The following is a 17,507-nucleotide window of genomic DNA, read 5'->3' on the forward strand; positions in this document are numbered from 1 at the left end:
CTAGATGGCAAAATAGTAAGGAGACAACAAATAGAGAGTATGATTTCACCTGGGTTGTAGTTTGCGAAAGCTGCCAGAAAATCCTGATCCCCATCCGACTCGGTCTCGTGTTGCATCTTACAAAGAATACTGAACATTTCTGAACAGAAAACAAAGAAGCGTGTTGGTGGAAAGCAGGCAGGGGGGAGTGAGGGGGAAATAAAATCAAAGATCAAGCTGATCCTGTAGGAAGCTCACCCAAATTTCTGGGAGGGCAGGTGTTGCACTCTGGCCCCCAGCCGTGGCCGTAGTGACAGCAACACTCAGAGTAAGTCACCACTTTGTCGATGGGCTGACTGCAGATGAGACCCTCATCAACCCGCTCGAAACACACGTCTTTGTGGGCTGCAGTACGATCTAGATCAAAAATAAGGGAGAGATATACGTGCTTTTTAATGTTTATTACTTTCACTTTAATAGTAGTACGGGTTATAGTCAGGCAAATCATTTTTTTTGTAAAAGTGCCATTGAGTGTGTCGTGTATTATTATCAACAAAATCTAGAAAGTAATCTGTGTGAATTTGAAGAGAAAGGCAGATTCTGCAGAACTGCCATAATGAAGTGAAGTGATGTAGTTCTGCCCAACAAAATAATGAAAGTCTGATTTAAGCAAAAGTTAATCTAATACGAGTAGAAATGATGTGAGGGAAGCCAAAATTAAGAGCTTGTCAGAAAATCAATCGATATGAAAACAAATTTTGTGTTGATAAATTTTCCTGATGTAACTTTGGAGACTTATGGTGTATTTTTATTTTACTTTTATGCATTCTTGTGAACAGGTTTCAGGTTTTAAACATGGAATAACAACAACAACAACAACAAAATGATCAAAGGTTTAGAAGAGCATCTATTTCTGACTGATGTATTTGTGATACTTCTGTGGCATGTTCCCCTGGGTTTCCCATTTTAAAGAGGAATGGGCCACACACACACAAAAAAAAACAACAGCGATTACTTATCAAATGCTGTGATCAAAAATGTCAATTGCAGTATGAAGTTAACAAAAACACTTTAGTTAAATATAACTTTTTTTTTGGAAATACTGGAGGTTTTTTGTAAGAGCAAATAATTTTTTTTTCTACCACTAAATAAATTTACTCAAATTAAAGGCTTGAACTTTCCAAATGTTATATGAGAGATAAGATGAATACATGTCAAGGCTTTTTACAAAGTGTAGAGGGCAATGTGTGTGAAAAATAATACAATAAAAATCAGTGGAGCAACGAAAGTAAAGCCAGTTTTATTCTCTGTAAATGCTTGTTATGGTTGGGTGAATCGGGTCATATTGGCACATACAACGAGCAAAACCAGTAAACTGTTCTGAAATCATTATATAGATGGGAACGATTTAAAAAACAAAAAGGTTTATGACTTTCAGACAACTCATAAAAACAAATCGTAAGAATACATTAGCTGTTTTTAAAAAGCTAAATAAATATTGTTTCTTTATTCCCTAAAATATTTGGTAACACTTTATTTGAAGGGGGGTGAATAAGACTGTCGTGACACTGTCATAAACATGACATGACACTGTCATGAACATGAATAAGCCTTCATGAATATTTATGACTGTTGTCATAAAGCGTCATTCGGTAAATTATGACACTTTTAATACAAAGTTGACATTATTCAAAATGTCTTTGTTATGACAACTTGACATTAACCAAGAAATCATTACTGATATAAATTTGTTATAAAAGTATTACTGATTGCACTTTAAAAATTAGGTAACTTTATGTTATTAAAGGTAAAGTTTAAACAGTAATGATTTCTTGGTTAATGTCAAGCTGTCATAACAAAGACATTTTGAATAATGTCAACTTTGCATTAAAAGTGTCATAATTTACCGAATGACGCTTTATGACAACAGTCATAAATATTCATGAAGGCTTATTCATGTTCATGACAGGTGTTATGTCATGTTTATGACAGTGTCATAACAGTCTTATTCAACCCCCTTCAAATAAAGTGTTACCTAATAGGTAATCAGTGTGAGTAAAAACATCGTTTCGGATTCCTAAAATTACACATTTCACACTAATTTGTAAAGCAAAAGCAGCCACAATGACTTGTTTTTGCATCGTAAATGAACAAAAGATAATAAAGACTCACTGTCACGATATAAAGACAGAAACGGCTTTTTAAAAAGTTTTATATTTAATAGTAAATAAGTGAAGCTGATTACAGTATGACGTGGCTCACTGAATATTTGCTACTGCTCAACAGCCTGCAGGTTTTATTGTATCGCGCCACTTCATTAAAGACATTTTGTGTCATTAGAAAATCCTGTCGCAGCTGCTACCATTATTAAACTGTGAAATAATAGTTATAGTTTTAGCAATATTTCATTCAATTGTGTGAATTCCTGGGCAGAGCTCTCTGGGGGAAAAAAATTAAATAGATTTCCTTGTTAGAGAAATACTAAATAAATGATAAGTGGTTACATTGATTATTCTGTATGGATAAATATTAAGGTTTTGTTGACTTTGTAGAGAAGTTACCAATAAACTTCTTGTTTAATTCTGACTCAGCAAGCTGATTGCGTTAAGCTACTTGGCTGCAGGAGTGAAAGTAAATCTTTTAAAAAACAAACAAAAAATGACTAAGCTGTTAAGCATGGGGGGTAGCAGCATCATGCTGTGGGGGTGCATTAGCATTACAAACACACATTGAAACTGGTTTTAGACTAGCCGGAACAAGTATAAAGCTTTTGGAAAACCCTGACCTCAGCTAAGATCAAGCACTAATACATTATTACAGATGTGTGTTGTGTCGTCAGGACAGTTTAAATGCATCATTAGAAGCTCATAACACGACATGAGTGCATGTAGCGTCTGTTTGGCAGTGTATTAATCACTTTCTAAGACCAAACATGCTTACAACACAAAAGCAATATTGGTTCAAAGCTAGAAACATCGTCCTAAAAACAGCCTGGACAGGGCAAGGCTTGGGAGGAACTGCAATGGAAAACAAGAGTGTCAGACTGAGCGGTAAGGCAAGCTAGTTCTACCCACCGTCATAGACGCACTGCTTCAGCGCCGCGCTGAAGGTGAGGGGAGGGTCGCAAAAACAGTGAAAGGAGCCGGGCGTGTTCTCACACCTCCCATTCTTACAGTACGAGGGGTCCTGGCACTCATTCACATCTGCAAAGGGCACCACAGACACTGGTTACAGTATGAACATCTGCTTCTGGGCCAGAGCTTAGTCTGCAGGTGGTCGACTCAGGCTTTCGTCTCACCACAAAATGCAGAACAAATTCTTCCCTGCGGTAAATGCTCCATTTGGGAATCTTTTTTAGACATTAACCGTGTGCTTGTTTATCCCTAAGCTAATTGTTAAGGCCGGTGTGTGAGGTGCATCTCTCGGTCTAGAGGTTGAACAACTGTAAAACTAAAAAACAGGTTGAAATAAAGTGGATTAGTTGATCACCGATTAGATTCACCAACAGTTTTTACAGCTGTGACACTCGACTGGTTTAGATAAAACTGTGGTGTAAATAATGTCTTTGAGCCACATGTGGTTTCTGTTAGTTTTTTTTTTTTTTTTTTACTACGTGAACCATTCTGCTTAGGGAGATTGCACAATCTTGCAGCTGGCCTGTGGTTAAAATAAAAGAAGAAGAAAAAAAAGGGGGAACTGATATCAATGAAGTTAAAAATGAGAGTTTTGTTCCAGAAGAAGCTGCTGAAATTTAGCTAAGAAAATAAAAAATCTCTAGGGGGCAAAGCATTCTGTTTATGAGCATAAACATATGGTCAAGTTTATGAGGTTGAAGCCTCCTTGTAATCATTATTACAACATTTTCTTCTAGTTTGAAGAAAAAGTGTGATGTGAACAAAAAATAATTTAGAGAAAGAGAGTCTACATCATATTCACAAAGCATACTTTCTCACATCCGCCCACATTATTGCATCGCTACAGTTATCGTCCCAAACTGGAAGTCAAAGAAACCATGTTACTTTGAGGCCTTCAATTTTATCTGACTGTCATAACTAAGCCATATTTACCTCCTCTGTGTGTGCGTCACAGTATCGGGTTTCAGGTAATTACACATGACCCGACTGTGGCACATTCATCTGCAGACTGGGCCTGTAAACATCCTAAAGCTTCACTTGGGTTTTCTACATACTGCGGCTGCAACAGTTGCAAAGTTAGCTCAAGCAAAATGAATGTATCCAGGCAGAAACCAGTTATCGTTCCCAGCCAGACCTGCTAGATGGAACCGCTTCACGTTGACCTACCTGTCTACAGACTAACTACTCAGAGGATTAGACACCACTAAAAGTAGTGAACTTTTAGTAGTTCACATGGAGAACTTTCTGTCTGTGCAGGAACAGAGTTTCTCCGACAGTAGACATGTTAATTCATTTATTCACTGATGAATGGCTTGAGGATATGTACTATTTATTAATAATTGGCACACTATTGACTATCATCAGTCTGCTGACATGTAGAAACAAAAGATCCCTCACTGTTTAACATTATCTAGTATTTTTAAACCACAGAAGCTCACGTGAGGAAGCTGGTAGTTTTCATAATGACAGAAGAGTAAATTCTTGTTAATGCAAGGCTGTGAATACTTTTACACTCAATTTATTGGACTAAGAAAAAGAAAAACAAAGCTGGATTTACATTGTTTATATTTTTACATTCTGTCTCTCCTGTTTTGTGTCTGTAAGTTCAAGTCATTGTTTGGTTTGTTGATGCCTCTTTGACACCATTTGGATTTTATCATTAGGAGCTAAAACGTGAACACAAGGCTTTTCATGTATGATTTTGAAATTATTTAGCTATTGTTTTTTATATTATACAAAAAATCTTCACTTACACAAATCTGTTAACATATCTCCATTTGACAAAAAAAATTGCTGATGAGGTTGTGGATACTTTTGATACAAATTCACTCTCATACATTTAGCACTTCTAGACTGCTGTGGTCAGCAGACCCCAGTTGAGAGGACCTTTGCTTTTAAGTTCAAAACATTCAAATGTTTCTATTTTATTAACCTATTTTTGCACCTGATAGCATGTATGCATCTTCCAAGACATGTTTGCTTTTGGCCTGATTGTTGACTACATTTCAACAATATGCATCAGGTAATGTATTGGCTTTACCTGTCACAACTGACTTCATTATCAGTTTCAGTTCCAGATATTTTATATCATCATCATTCGTACACTTAGAGAAGAGCTGGACAGATTTTTAGATTGCAATCATCACAATATCAGTGCATGCAATGGCAAAGGACAATTTGGACGCAATATTTGGAAGGGCATTATGTTTGTCATATGTGATACATTATGTCATGCATTTACTTTCCATGTAGTAATGATACGTTTGAGCATCTGAATGGACTTTAACTGCCCTTAATTCCCATATGGCTTTCCTTCCCACAGTGTATTATAAGCCTGGCGGGCCACCAGGCTTTTCTTGTGCCCCCTCCAGGCTTATCATAGTTTATTTATTTTAGTTTTTTCTTTAAATTGTTGCCTATTTTTAACACTTTATAGTTGGTGTTCAGATATTAATCCTTCAATCTTCCAACAACACATAACTATCAAGTGATATTTTCAAAATTTCCTGTCAACTTTAAGCATTTTTTAACTCAAAAACATGGCAGCCAGCTGGATGACTGGCCATCGCCACGAGCACCGGGCTTAGCAAGTTTTCTAGAGGAAACCATGCATCTGATGTATATTTATAGTAACTGTGATGCTAGAAATCACTGAGGGTTTGGGACTTTTTAAAATAGCATTTAAAATGTTCTTCTTTATCTGCTTAATTATGATTTACTGAAAACTGGTTTAGCTTCCCTTATTAATTTCATTCAGAAACCTGTCTAAGTTTTAAAATTCTGGTTGCCAATTTTAATATGTAGATCAAAAACCAGAGGAAAGCCACATAATTAAGGCTATCCAAATCTATCTACAAGATGTGAGTAAAAATAAAGTACTTCTTGTAAGTAGATGTATTGGGGTCATATACCTACAATTTCTCTGCAAAAGACAATAAATAGATTACAAAAAATGTCTTTAAATCATCTGAGGTCAAGGCGGGTACAAATTGAAACAAAGTATGTAATGTAATGAAAGATGGAATAAAAAATGTAAGTAACAAGTGCAACATGCCATAGAGGTGACTGGACAGGAGGGAAACTCAACAAACGTTTTATATTAAAATAGAAATAATCTTTCTTGGCGACCAAAGTGCAAAAGTTTGAGTGGAAAAGTTTGAGAGTTAACTTTTCCATTGGTCAAACACACAGCATGATGCAGGCTAAGATACTGAGCCAGACATTGACAGTAAGTTCTCTAAATATGACCACTTTGACAGGAAACCCATTCTTTCCACATAAAGCAAAAACACTGCTGAGAAAAACAAACATTTTGTGCTGCAAGTTCAACTTTGAGACACAACGAGAAACTGGCCAAAGACTGGGATGATCTTGCCAAAAACACAAATGTCTCACATTTTTTCGACTCAGTTCTGAGTCAGGAAGACTCAGTTAGCTTCTTCATGCCAGTAATGTCTAAAGAAGAAGTAAGACTAGGCAGATGTGCAAAAGATTTTATCCAAGATAAATCTGAGGTTTATTTGCATGAGAGAGAGAGAGAGAGCAAAGTCTGAACAAAGTACTTTAAGGTTGCTCAGCTTTATTCCTGCCGAGCTTTTAACCTCTACCTGTCATGAAAAATGCTGCATTTAAATGTATTTTAGTCCTTTCGAGGCAGGTAGAGAAACTATCTACATCCTGTCAACTATAAACATGGAGACTGCTTCTATGCTAATGCTCACAGTTCAGTTCACCCACTGCAGGGTGGATGGAAAATTATTCTTCAAAGAACGCTAAAGACAACAGAAATATTCTAAAAAAATATCTGTGAAGTCCTGCATCATGACTGGAAGGAAATAATAACTTAAATGCTGTTTTTTTAATACATTATTGCTCCCAAACAATCTGAATACTTGGTGGAATAAATGCCTTGAGAAAACAATGGGTGCCGTATGAATGAATATGAATGAAATCAGTTTCTGCAGGCAGGTCAGAGCTTTAATAAAACTGGAGATTAGAAATTAGTAATGAAAATTTAGTGGGTGCATGTCTGCTGCTACTTCTCTTTAGTTACTGATAATTCTATACTATAGTGCGTATTTGCTGAAACACACTTTTTCAATTGGGTGTTTTGGATGGAAATATCAGTGATTTCAAAGACAGACAAATGAGAACTCACCAGCCTGCTCCTCGAGAGTCACGCAGCTGTTTCGGTCCACAGCCAGCGTCCAGGGCGGAGAGCAAATGCAGTAGTAAGAACCCACTGTGTTCACACATAAGCCATTCTTACAGTTTCCTGGGTTGTCACACTCATTGACATCTGCACAACAAAGTTAAGAGTTCAAGGTTATCAAAGAAGAAGCTAAGAAAAAGGTGGTTTCAGCCATGGAAAGGGAGATACTTTAACTCACCAGCAACTGTTGGCATCACACACTTTTTCCTGCTGGAGTCGGGGATCCAGGGCCGGTCACAGATGCAATAAAAGCCCCCGTCAGTATTGACACACCGTCCGTTGGTGCAGAGAGACTCGTCGTGGCATTCATTGACATCTGAGAGCAAATATGAAGACATGAAACAAGAACTAAAGGGTCTGGAAAGTCCTACATGCAGAAATTATTCACAATTTCATGATACTACATACCAATGCACTCAAGAAGGTTGCTGTCATAATAAAAGCCTTGTTGACAGTAGCACTCATAACCTCGCAGTGTGTTTTCACAACGGCCCCTTTTGCAGATTTCCTCAGCAAACAGAGTACACTCATCAATATCTGCAGACAAAAAACTAAATATTGTTATTCTGCAGAAGGTTTGATCTCTTCGCAGTTATAAAAACCCCCCTTCAGATGCTGAATTAGCTTAAATTAGCTAGAATCGCCTGGTTATAAACTCAATAAATGAATCTTTTTCTCTTTTGTTGACCATAACATACTGATTAAAGTTATTTGAACAATTTAAGCAAAAAAAAAAAACAATCAAAAGTTAAAAGAACTACATAGATGTAAGAATCTATATAAAAAAATATATTTTCTACATGTTGAGTCCTGCATGTAGCCAATTCCTTCTGTGAAAGAGCGAGAGAGAGCAATACTTTCAGCTGACAAAAGGAAGGACGCACAGAGTTCAACAACAAAGTGTTTGCTTTATCCTTGTAAACATTCACCATCTGTCATGGAACATGCTGTATTCGGAAATGACGACAGAAAAGAAGAAAAGAAATGACTTTCTTTCAGTAATGCTAACCTTGCTAACAGTTTGCAGCTAAGGCTACAAGTGCTAAAAATGTATTTTCTGCGCTGTTCTTAGATCTTTTTCCATTCTTTATGTTAAACACAAACTGAATTGTTGCTTTAAATTTGCACAGTTAGCGACGTTTGCATATTATATAGTATTATAACTTAAATGAACACACCGTGGTAGGCGGGCAGGCTGTACTGGAGTCTTTGTTCACCGTAGAAACCTTGTCCGTGTGGACAGAGGAAGTGGAACTCTGCTGCATTGGAGGGAAAAAAGAGTTTTGAAAGCAAAACTTTGAACAGAATCATGAACGTAAACAGTGGTTCTGCTATTTACGTCCTCTGTGGTACCTGAGTGGGAGACGGGGCAGGGGTGGATCTCACAGTGATCTCCCCATCCCACACCGATGGAGCAGCAGCACTCCTGCTTGGTGACGTTGATGGCCAGGACGCTGTCGCAGAACACTGTGTCGTCGAGGTTCAGGTAACACTCCTTCTTCTCATCCGTCACGATTCGAACCGCTGCAAGTAGAAATGCAAAGTTTGAAGCGAATAATTATTAGATATCTGTAAAAATGATGCTAAAAAGTCTTTTGGGATTTAGAAGGTTTCAGTGTTCTGTTCACTAGATGAATGTGGTTCATCTAGAATGACAGGCGACGTACCTTCGCAGCTGTGTCTGTCCTCTGAGAGGGCATAGCCGTGATTGCAGACACACATGTACGAGCCCAGTCTGTTCTCACATGAGCCGTAGGGTTGGCAGAGGTTCCTGTCTGCAGCACATTCGTCTATGTCTGAAAGGGAAATCACAAAGGTTGTACTGAGTATTTGAATTTCAGTCCTAACCGTCGCAAAATAAAAAATTCCAGAGACGAAGCACAAAAATAAAAATCTCTAAAATTCAAAACGATTTGTGATAAATAAAGGAAAACAGATACAAAAACAAAAAAAAAATCCAAATGTTTACATCCTTTCAGAAGGAGATACAGACCTTGGCATTCCCTGCCTCCAACCAGTTTGTAGCCCTTCTGGCACTCGCAGTGGTACGAGCCCATGCTGTTGATGCAGCGGCCCCTCAGGCAGCTCGACGGCCTCTCACACTCATTAATGTCTGAAGAGACAGCAGAGGAACGTTTTTATTCAAATTTCCACACCAGTTCATGTCTCTGAAACCTTTTCAGCAACTGGATCTCAACTCCTTTTTTATTTCAGAGAGAAAACACTGAAATACGTGAAATTGTACACTTTATGTACACATTTAGAAATATTAGTTACCTAGTATGCAAATGCCAAATTTCAAGCATAATTTTGTTTAGATGTAAAACATAGTAATATGCATACAAAAAATGACTTATTTCATTTAATAAGTACACAAGAAGTGTATCAGCTTATGATGTCTTCTAGTTATATTTACTGAAATTACAGCAGAACAACAAGAAGGTGCAAAATTCAACATAAAATATGCATAAAATAAAGTCAGTTGATGTTATTTTTATGTCTTTGAATGAAAACCAAAACAAAAGCAAGTAAATGTTATCATTAACATCAATGCAATATTCCCTGAGTTTTAGAGGAAAACAAGCTCTTTCTGTTGCTGGAAGTGATCCTGGAAGTCCTTTATGCTACAGCAATATATTGTGTAACATTACTAATATTACATTAGGCTTCATAAATTGTTTACTTCTTGCTATAGACAAAAACAATTAATTGTGGTATATATTTGACCAAAAATCTTGTGCAGACACCACAATAACCTGAATTGTGCTTGAGGATGTCACCTGGCCTAGTTGATGCGAATAAAACAAAACCAAAGTTATTTTGGTGTAATCTGCACCTTCGCAGTGGCTGCCCTCCTGTGTGCGCTGGTAGCCTGGGTAGCACTGGCACTTGAAGGAGCCTTCTGTGTTGATGCAGCGGCCGTAAGCACACAGTCGAACGTCCGCACACTCGTCAATGTCTGCAGAAAAGATTTTTTTTCATTTGTAAATGAAATGGTTTAAACCAGAGGAATGTATTTTCTCATTTAAAAAAAAAACAAAAAACTAATTCTTTGCAAAAGTCAGATTTTCTACTACTTACCACTGCAGCTTTTGCTGTCTGCAGAGTGAATGAAGCCCTCGTTGCAGAGGCATCGGTAAGTACCAGGGAGGTTCTCGCAGCGCCCGTTGGGACAGATGCCAGGCTTCTGACACTCATTAATGTCTGAAGAAAAGGTCAAACATGGGATTTTAACTGATTCCTTTTTATCACTACAGCAGCAATATACCTTAAGAACAGAAATCCTTATAATTTCCACTGCAAAAACACAAAATCTTTCTGGTATCTAGTGCAAAAATCTTGGTGTATTTGAACTAAGACAAAACTAACTTATTAGTAACTTTTCAGCAAAATATAGGAACTTGTTTAAAGTCAGAAATTCCTTTATATTGATGACAATGTAACAGTAACTAGCACTTTTTAACAATATTAAGAAATTATTGACTAAAAATAAGCTCTTCTATCTTGCTAAAAAAATTGTTTTGTTTTATTTCAAGTGCTCTGAGGTATTTGTGCTAGAAACCAGACCAGAAAAAGATTTTGAGCTTTTGCATTGTTTATCCACATTACCTCCGTCTCCTTACCCTGGTAACTGCATCTATTCTAAGTATCATGTGACATTTGAAATAAAAATAAACAGACACTCACCATAGCATGTGCCAGCATGGGCCTCATAGCCGGGTAGACACGGCACGCACTCATACGAGCCCGGTGTGTTTTCACACTGCTCGTTCAGACAAGCATCCGGACTCAAACACTCGTTAATGTCTGGAAAAAGACCAGATTTACGCTTCTTATTTCAGGATGAACAGAGGGATTATTACCCAGATTGTTAGATGATTTACATTGCCGTCCATAATGTCAAAGTGAAACTGTGTATGCACCTTCACAGGCCGGATAACGGTGGGACTTGCTTCTGAAGCCGATTTGACATTCGCACTTATAGGAGCCAGGCAGGTTGACACAGAGGCCTCCGACGCCGCAGATATCTGGTTTGTGGCATTCGTTTACATCTGTACAACAACACAAACGTCACAGTCAGATCTGACAGCATTGCAGAGGAGAAAAACAAAACAAAACTCAGAGCCGCTCTGGATTATTTTACCTATGCACTTCAGTCGCCCGTGCTGCACCATGTGCTTATAACCCGGGCGACACTGGCACTTGTAGGCTCCCTCTGTGTTGACGCAGCGGCCTCTGCCGTGGCCACACGGCTCCGCGTCACATTCATTATCGTCTGGGAAAGGAGAGAACGCGAAGTCGGTGTGAAACGCAATCAAGAAGTTAATAAAAGTGGTGCTGAGTATTCAAAACAATTAGTGGGAAACTGCAATCTCAGACATTTTGTCTGGATTGGAGCGTGTGATAAGCAGCGCATCTCTGCTCTTTTCAAAGATTGTGCCCACAGCTCAGCAGAGGAATTAGGGCACCGATAATGAAAATGCAAAGGTTACATGAGGTCTGCACCGACTTGCAGGTACCTGCCTGGCCTCCACAGAGATCTGTCTTTCATTCACAATCTAATTCCTAAAAGATTTTAAATAAAACCACAAATAAAAAAATAGTAAGCAAGTCTCCACAGGAAAACTCATTAACCTGGAATAACGTTAAAGTAGTGAAAGTCATGTCTGCATGTCTCTGCTTGTGCTCAGGTATTAAGTAAGTTTAATGACATTTACTAACAGGTGGTTAAGTTAAAAATATTTCTAGCTCTAAATTCCTTGATTCTCAAATAAACACAAAATTATGGGTGATTTTCAAGCAATATAATATGCTAAATTGCTACCAGCAGACCACTTACTTAAAATATTTATTGCACAAGGTACGGTGAGTGTTTGTATATTTATTTAATATAATAAAACCTGGTCTAAAATCATGATCCTAGAACCAATTTAATGTCAAAATATTCACTGTTGTTGTTTAGTAAGAAGATTTGAGAGAAGATTCACTTTTTGTCCAAAATGTAATTTTTCAGCAACCCAACACATTTTCCCTCTTTTGTCAGGAGCAGCAAGAGAAAATAAGTTAAATTTTGCTTGGTTTGTCTCTCCCGGCGTCTCTTACCCTCACAGATGTTCCTCTGCAGGTTGAGACGGTAGCCGGGGAAACAGTGACAGATGTGGCCGTTCGGGCTGTTCTCGCACTTCCCATGACCACAAATGCCTCTGCTCAGGCCGCACTTATCTGTCTCCGCTTCAAGGGCAGAGAAAAGAGACCACTGGTGTTAATTCAATACATCTATGTGTGTGTATACAGAGCAATGTAAAAACATTGAAACGAGAATTATACTTTGCTATCACTCTTATCAACGGTTCTCTTTCAGTTTTTTTTAGGAGTTGTACATATTTTTACTCCTCTCACTATGTCTGTCTATGGCAATATGTTGCAGTGACATTAGGAACAGAAAAAACTGCAAGGCAAAAAGAAGTGTGATGTCTAAAAACTATGAACACCACCTGGAAGTTCTGTCTCCTAGAAATAGTACAATAATCCAACACAGATTGCTAGCGAATGAAAAGCTTATATAAAAAATAGAAAAACAATTTCCCTGCTTCACAATGATGCACTAAAAAAACAACAACCAATAATTACATTGATGTTTGTAGTTGTGACAGGACAAAAAGTGGAAAAGCTCAAGAGGTATAATTATATCTTATTGATGTTTTCACTTTCACATAACTGCAATTAAGAGACACCACTGAAAATTTCAGTATGAATGAAAGGTAATCACACAAATTAGATCAGATTGGAGTGATCAGATTTGGCATTTGTTTATCTTATTTGAAATGTTTAGCAAAAAGGAAAACTGTAGTTGTGGCAGCTTTCCTAACACACAATGTGTGTGAACGAAGCCGTCAGGCTGGTTCATGCTTCGTGTTTGATGTCACATAACATGCACAGCGACCAAAAGCATCAGCTAACTACAAAAGACATGCAGGAAAATTAGCTTCGTGTTAAACGTCGGTTTTGGAAATGTGAGGTAAAAAAAAACTATAAAAAAACACAAGAGTTATCATTAATGGTATTTTCTGCAAGCAGGAAGTCAACATGTCATCTGTGAGAGACGGAGGCGAAGCTCGCCATGGTTACCGCCTCTCACTCTGGGTGCGTTTGCGGAGCGCTGGATTTCCCAGTTTTCAGGCGAGTGAAACATGAACCAGCTCGTGTTGAGGAGAGAATAAATAAATAAGAAGCAACTCTTGTGCTGGACTGGTGTTAAACTCACGTTTACCTTTAGGGTCTATTTCGAAGGGGTCATTGCCTGGGGGGATTCGGACGATTGGCGGAGGAGTGGGTTTAACAACTGTGGATCCAACAGAGGAGAAATGAACCAGCAACCATGACATGTTGATCTTTGGTCTTTGTACTCCACAGAGGCAACATTTCTTTGCAATCTTCTGTCAGTTAGCAGCAAGAAAGAAACATTCCCCTCAATGTGGCAGCTTACGGTACATTTAGTAACTCGAGACGTTCAAACGTTACTTGCAGCACGTCTAACTTTCTTTGCGAAAGGGGGGAGCGCTTACCAGGCACTCGCGGTCGGGTGGTGCTGACAGAAGTCTGCTGCGCCGTGGTCGGCTCCGGGGGCTTCTCCTGATCACAGGAGGGGGGAAATATTTCATGACAGCAAAAGAAAAAGCTACATCTACAAATAGAAACAAAATCTTACCGTCACAAGTGGTGCTGAAAGGAAAAGCGGTAGAGCGAGGTTAAAACGATGAACCTCTAATAACAGGATGAAAGGCTTACAAAGCAGAGATGCCGGACATATGAACGGCGCTGGTCAGAACTTTACATACGTCCGTCATGGGTAGGAACATAATGTTGACACTGGCCTTTTAATTACACTTTTGTTCTTCTTTTAGGATGGGATGATGATGATGCAACACACACATTTAATGTCTGTAATGTTGCTGGCAATAATTTAGCTGGATATTTAACCACACTTCTTTCTAGAAGGTGTAGAGCTTATTTTAAGTTTTACATTTTTACCCTAAAAATGTAAAACTTATTTTCGATACGGTAAGGCCACAACTTGTTGTATCCGTTCTGAGAGCACTTTTCATGTCTGTTTAGGATCACCGTCTTGTTTAAAGATTATAAAACGAAAACTTCCTTCTAGGTTGGCAGAGTCTCATTGGACGGATATTTGAAATTTGCTTTCCTGTGAAACACACTGGTGAAACTTTGATACAGTTACGTGTTAAAACTTGTCAGTGATTCCAAGAACACATCAGAACAACTCTTTTTTTATTGATAAACCAAACTAAAATCAACCTTGTGGAAAGTTTTTATCTTCACCTCTCTGAATTTATGTGTCTTAAAATTAGAAATTGGCTTCCACGTCAGAAAAAGGAACCAATTTAAATAAGCTCTACCAATTCTACTTAGAAAAGTGGCTGAATGTCCAGCAGAAGCTAGTTGATGGCTTCAAAAACAAAGTACGTACATATTTGAACAGACGTGTGTAATTATGAACCATCAAACATTTAAACTCGCACATGCAATTTGTGTTTGACACTAAATTATTCCACCCAAGAAACAGAACGGTTCAAATAAATCCCAAAGAGCAACATCAGCCTAAAACTCCTTCCCGCGACGGTATGAAAACTTCTGACGAGCTCCAGGAGAACCGATGTAAATTCGAACACTCACGATGGAAGATGATGGGAGGCAAGGCCACGGTTTCTGTTATGCTTTGGAGATAGTATCCTTTCCCAGCAGGGCAAATCTTATTGAAGGCCACTAAATACAGCATGAGGAAAGACACAAAGTTTAACCGTTATTTGATTGTATGCAATTACATTGATTTGACATTTATGTTTAGAAAGAGTCTACTATTTGGGATTTACACAAAAATAAACGCAGTGAAACCACATTTGGATGTGCAGCAGTGAAACAAGGTTTGACTCATCTTGTTTAAAAAAATTAAACATTAACTTTTGAAAAGAATTGTGCATTTAGTTAAAAAAAATGCATGCATGCAATAAATACAGTTTTTGTTTTTCCAACAGAGAAATACAATATTTCTTTCAATGAGATGTAAAACAACCGGTAATAACATTTTAAGCTAAAGTAAATAAAAAAAAAAAAAATGCAATCAATTATTTAAAACTCAGGAAAAAAATAATAATCAGACTTCTTCAACAATGTACCAAGCAACAGGAGTCATGAAACGCGGAGGGAATTAAGCTTCGTCCCTGGATGAGCTGAAACTGTTCAGTGAACATTATCGCTACAGCGACTGACTCACCTGTGCCCACCTGAGGACATCTCTCACATTTGTGGCCCCAGGCTTTGCCCACCGTGCAGCAGCACATCTCCTGGGTGATCTGGTTCACCAGCGGGTGCTCGCAGCCCCTGGCGTCGGACGCCAACAGGAAGCACTGCGCCTGCTCCGGCGGAGACTCTGACACACGACGCGCTTCGGTTAAAACAGTGATAAGGGAGCAATATTGTTTATTTCAATCTCTCCCCACAAAACTCTGCTTCTTCATTGCTTACAAATATGCTCCGCTCATTCCTTGAAAATAGTTTCTTGAAGTCAGATTTAATGTCTCTTGCAGAAATATTTGTTGTTCCTGTTCGAATCTCGTTTCTCACAGTCAACTTTCATGTTGTTTGTGCGCAAAACCAGAAGTCTCACCTTTGCTCTCTTTGACAGCCTGGTAGGAACTGTTAGCACAAAGAGAGCAATGACACTGAAGCCACATGGTATTGAGATGTTACCAAGAGAAAGCAAAGACGAATGCTCAAAAAAAAACAAAAAAAAAAAAAAAACCCCATCATCCCTACAGAAGATGTTAAAGCATAAATGTAAGATTTAAACAGAAGATATTTGCAGAAGAGACATTAAATTAATCTCATTATGCTCAGCAACATGCCTTAGTGTGCAGAGCATATTTATCAGCAAGCTACTCTTTTTGAGCATCAGAGAGGAGTTTTGAGCAAGAGCAACTCAATATCTTTGATTAAAAATAAGGACTTTGCATTAATACAGAAGATTTATAATTATAAATACATTTTTTTTTATTTGAAAGAAAAAACTTGCAGGGAGAAATTCAGCATCAGTAGTTTGAAGAGATATCATGTTATTACTTACCAACACATCGATTTCTCTCCAAAACGAAGCCAGATTTGCAGGAACACTTGAAGCTGCCCAACGTATTCAGGCAATCTCCGTTCAGACAGACACCCTGCAGGCTGCACTCGTTGATGTCTTCACAGTCGGGAGGAGGGAGGCGAAAATAAAAAAGGTTACGCCGATTTCCGCAAGAGATCCGGAAAATGGCACGGCTCGTGTTTCGAGTCGTTACCTTGACAGTGAGTGCTGTTAAATCGCTTGTAGCCTTGCGGACAGGTAGAGCCGTATTCTTCCACAATGGTGTGTTTGACTGATGCGTCTGAGGGGGGAAGAGACAGGAGATCCAAAAAAAGGTGTTTCTACATCTTACAAAACTGCTGAGTGTGAAAAAAAAAAGCTTTTAAGATTTCACACATGAACAAAACATTTAGATGGAAATCTTTAAAGATAAACAACATCTACGTTCTTTGCCACACATGGAGATACTTGTATAACATTACACTGGTGCAAACAAATCCAAAACCAATGTCTATGTTTAAATTAGTAACAAAACTCCTTTGCTTTGCATGAGAGGCCTGTGGAGGCCTGCTGGCTTACTGAGGGCTGACATGACTAAATTAATACACTTAATTTGTCTGTCCCTGAGTTTAGGAGGCCATATGATACCTTTCATTTGTTCTACAGCTCTTTCTGCATGCGACAGCTCTCCAAAGTTAATAAGCGTGCTGCAAAGAAAATGTTTCTGTGCATAATCAGGACTGCCTGTTAGTGCGATTTCATTTTATATTTAAATTTTATATAATAACCAACGTTTGATTATTTTGGCATGCAAAAGAAGATTTTTTTTATTATTATTATAAAAGCAGCTTCCATCAAACCCAGAGAAGTCTGAGCTTCCAGGTGAATAAAAAAAGCTGCAGCAGCTTTTTTAGACATTAGTGTCCAAAAACAGCTGCATGCCAACAGCAGCTTTTTCAAACCTAGAAGGCAGCATAATGTAGAGTCTGAAAAAGAAAATGGAAAATTAGTTTTTTGGCTTTTCAGTTCCTTTAGTTGA

At 38.2% G+C, this 17,507-nt stretch overlaps 1 protein-coding gene across 4 annotated transcripts in view; it reads right to left on the reverse strand.

Annotated features, from left to right (window-relative positions):
- Positions 1-17,507, reverse strand: part of ltbp3 (latent transforming growth factor beta binding protein 3) — a 45,603-nt gene that overhangs the window by 1,473 nt on the left and 26,623 nt on the right. Inside the window, exons 5-27 of one of the 4 annotated variants that reach the window (XM_014985086.2) lie at positions 16,683-16,769; positions 16,469-16,585; positions 15,620-15,775; positions 15,022-15,111; positions 14,036-14,049; positions 13,893-13,959; positions 13,598-13,669; positions 12,430-12,558; positions 11,471-11,602; positions 11,250-11,378; positions 11,014-11,133; positions 10,408-10,530; positions 10,163-10,285; positions 9,320-9,439; positions 8,994-9,122; positions 8,680-8,850; positions 8,505-8,585; positions 7,735-7,863; positions 7,505-7,642; positions 7,273-7,413; positions 3,054-3,182; positions 238-396; positions 50-139 (exon numbers count right to left, since the gene is read on the reverse strand). In XM_014985086.2, coding sequence (XP_014840572.2) covers positions 50-139; positions 238-396; positions 3,054-3,182; positions 7,273-7,413; positions 7,505-7,642; positions 7,735-7,863; positions 8,505-8,585; positions 8,680-8,850; positions 8,994-9,122; positions 9,320-9,439; positions 10,163-10,285; positions 10,408-10,530; positions 11,014-11,133; positions 11,250-11,378; positions 11,471-11,602; positions 12,430-12,558; positions 13,598-13,669; positions 13,893-13,959; positions 14,036-14,049; positions 15,022-15,111; positions 15,620-15,775; positions 16,469-16,585; positions 16,683-16,769 — 2,646 coding nt within the window. Of the gene's footprint in view, positions 1-49; positions 140-237; positions 397-3,053; positions 3,183-7,272; positions 7,414-7,504; positions 7,643-7,734; positions 7,864-8,504; positions 8,586-8,679; positions 8,851-8,993; positions 9,123-9,319; positions 9,440-10,162; positions 10,286-10,407; positions 10,531-11,013; positions 11,134-11,249; positions 11,379-11,470; positions 11,603-12,429; positions 12,559-13,597; positions 13,670-13,892; positions 13,960-14,035; positions 14,050-15,021; positions 15,112-15,619; positions 15,791-16,468; positions 16,586-16,682; positions 16,770-17,507 lie in introns of all 4 variants that reach the window. The other 3 variants (XM_014985085.2, XM_014985087.2, XM_014985089.2) reach the window with 3 other exon arrangements.

This window comes from Poecilia mexicana, unplaced genomic scaffold (genome assembly GCF_051168715.1).
Source record: "Poecilia mexicana isolate PSO_F unplaced genomic scaffold, ASM5116871v1 scaffold_14, whole genome shotgun sequence".
Taxonomy (NCBI): Eukaryota; Metazoa; Chordata; class Actinopteri; order Cyprinodontiformes; family Poeciliidae; genus Poecilia; species Poecilia mexicana.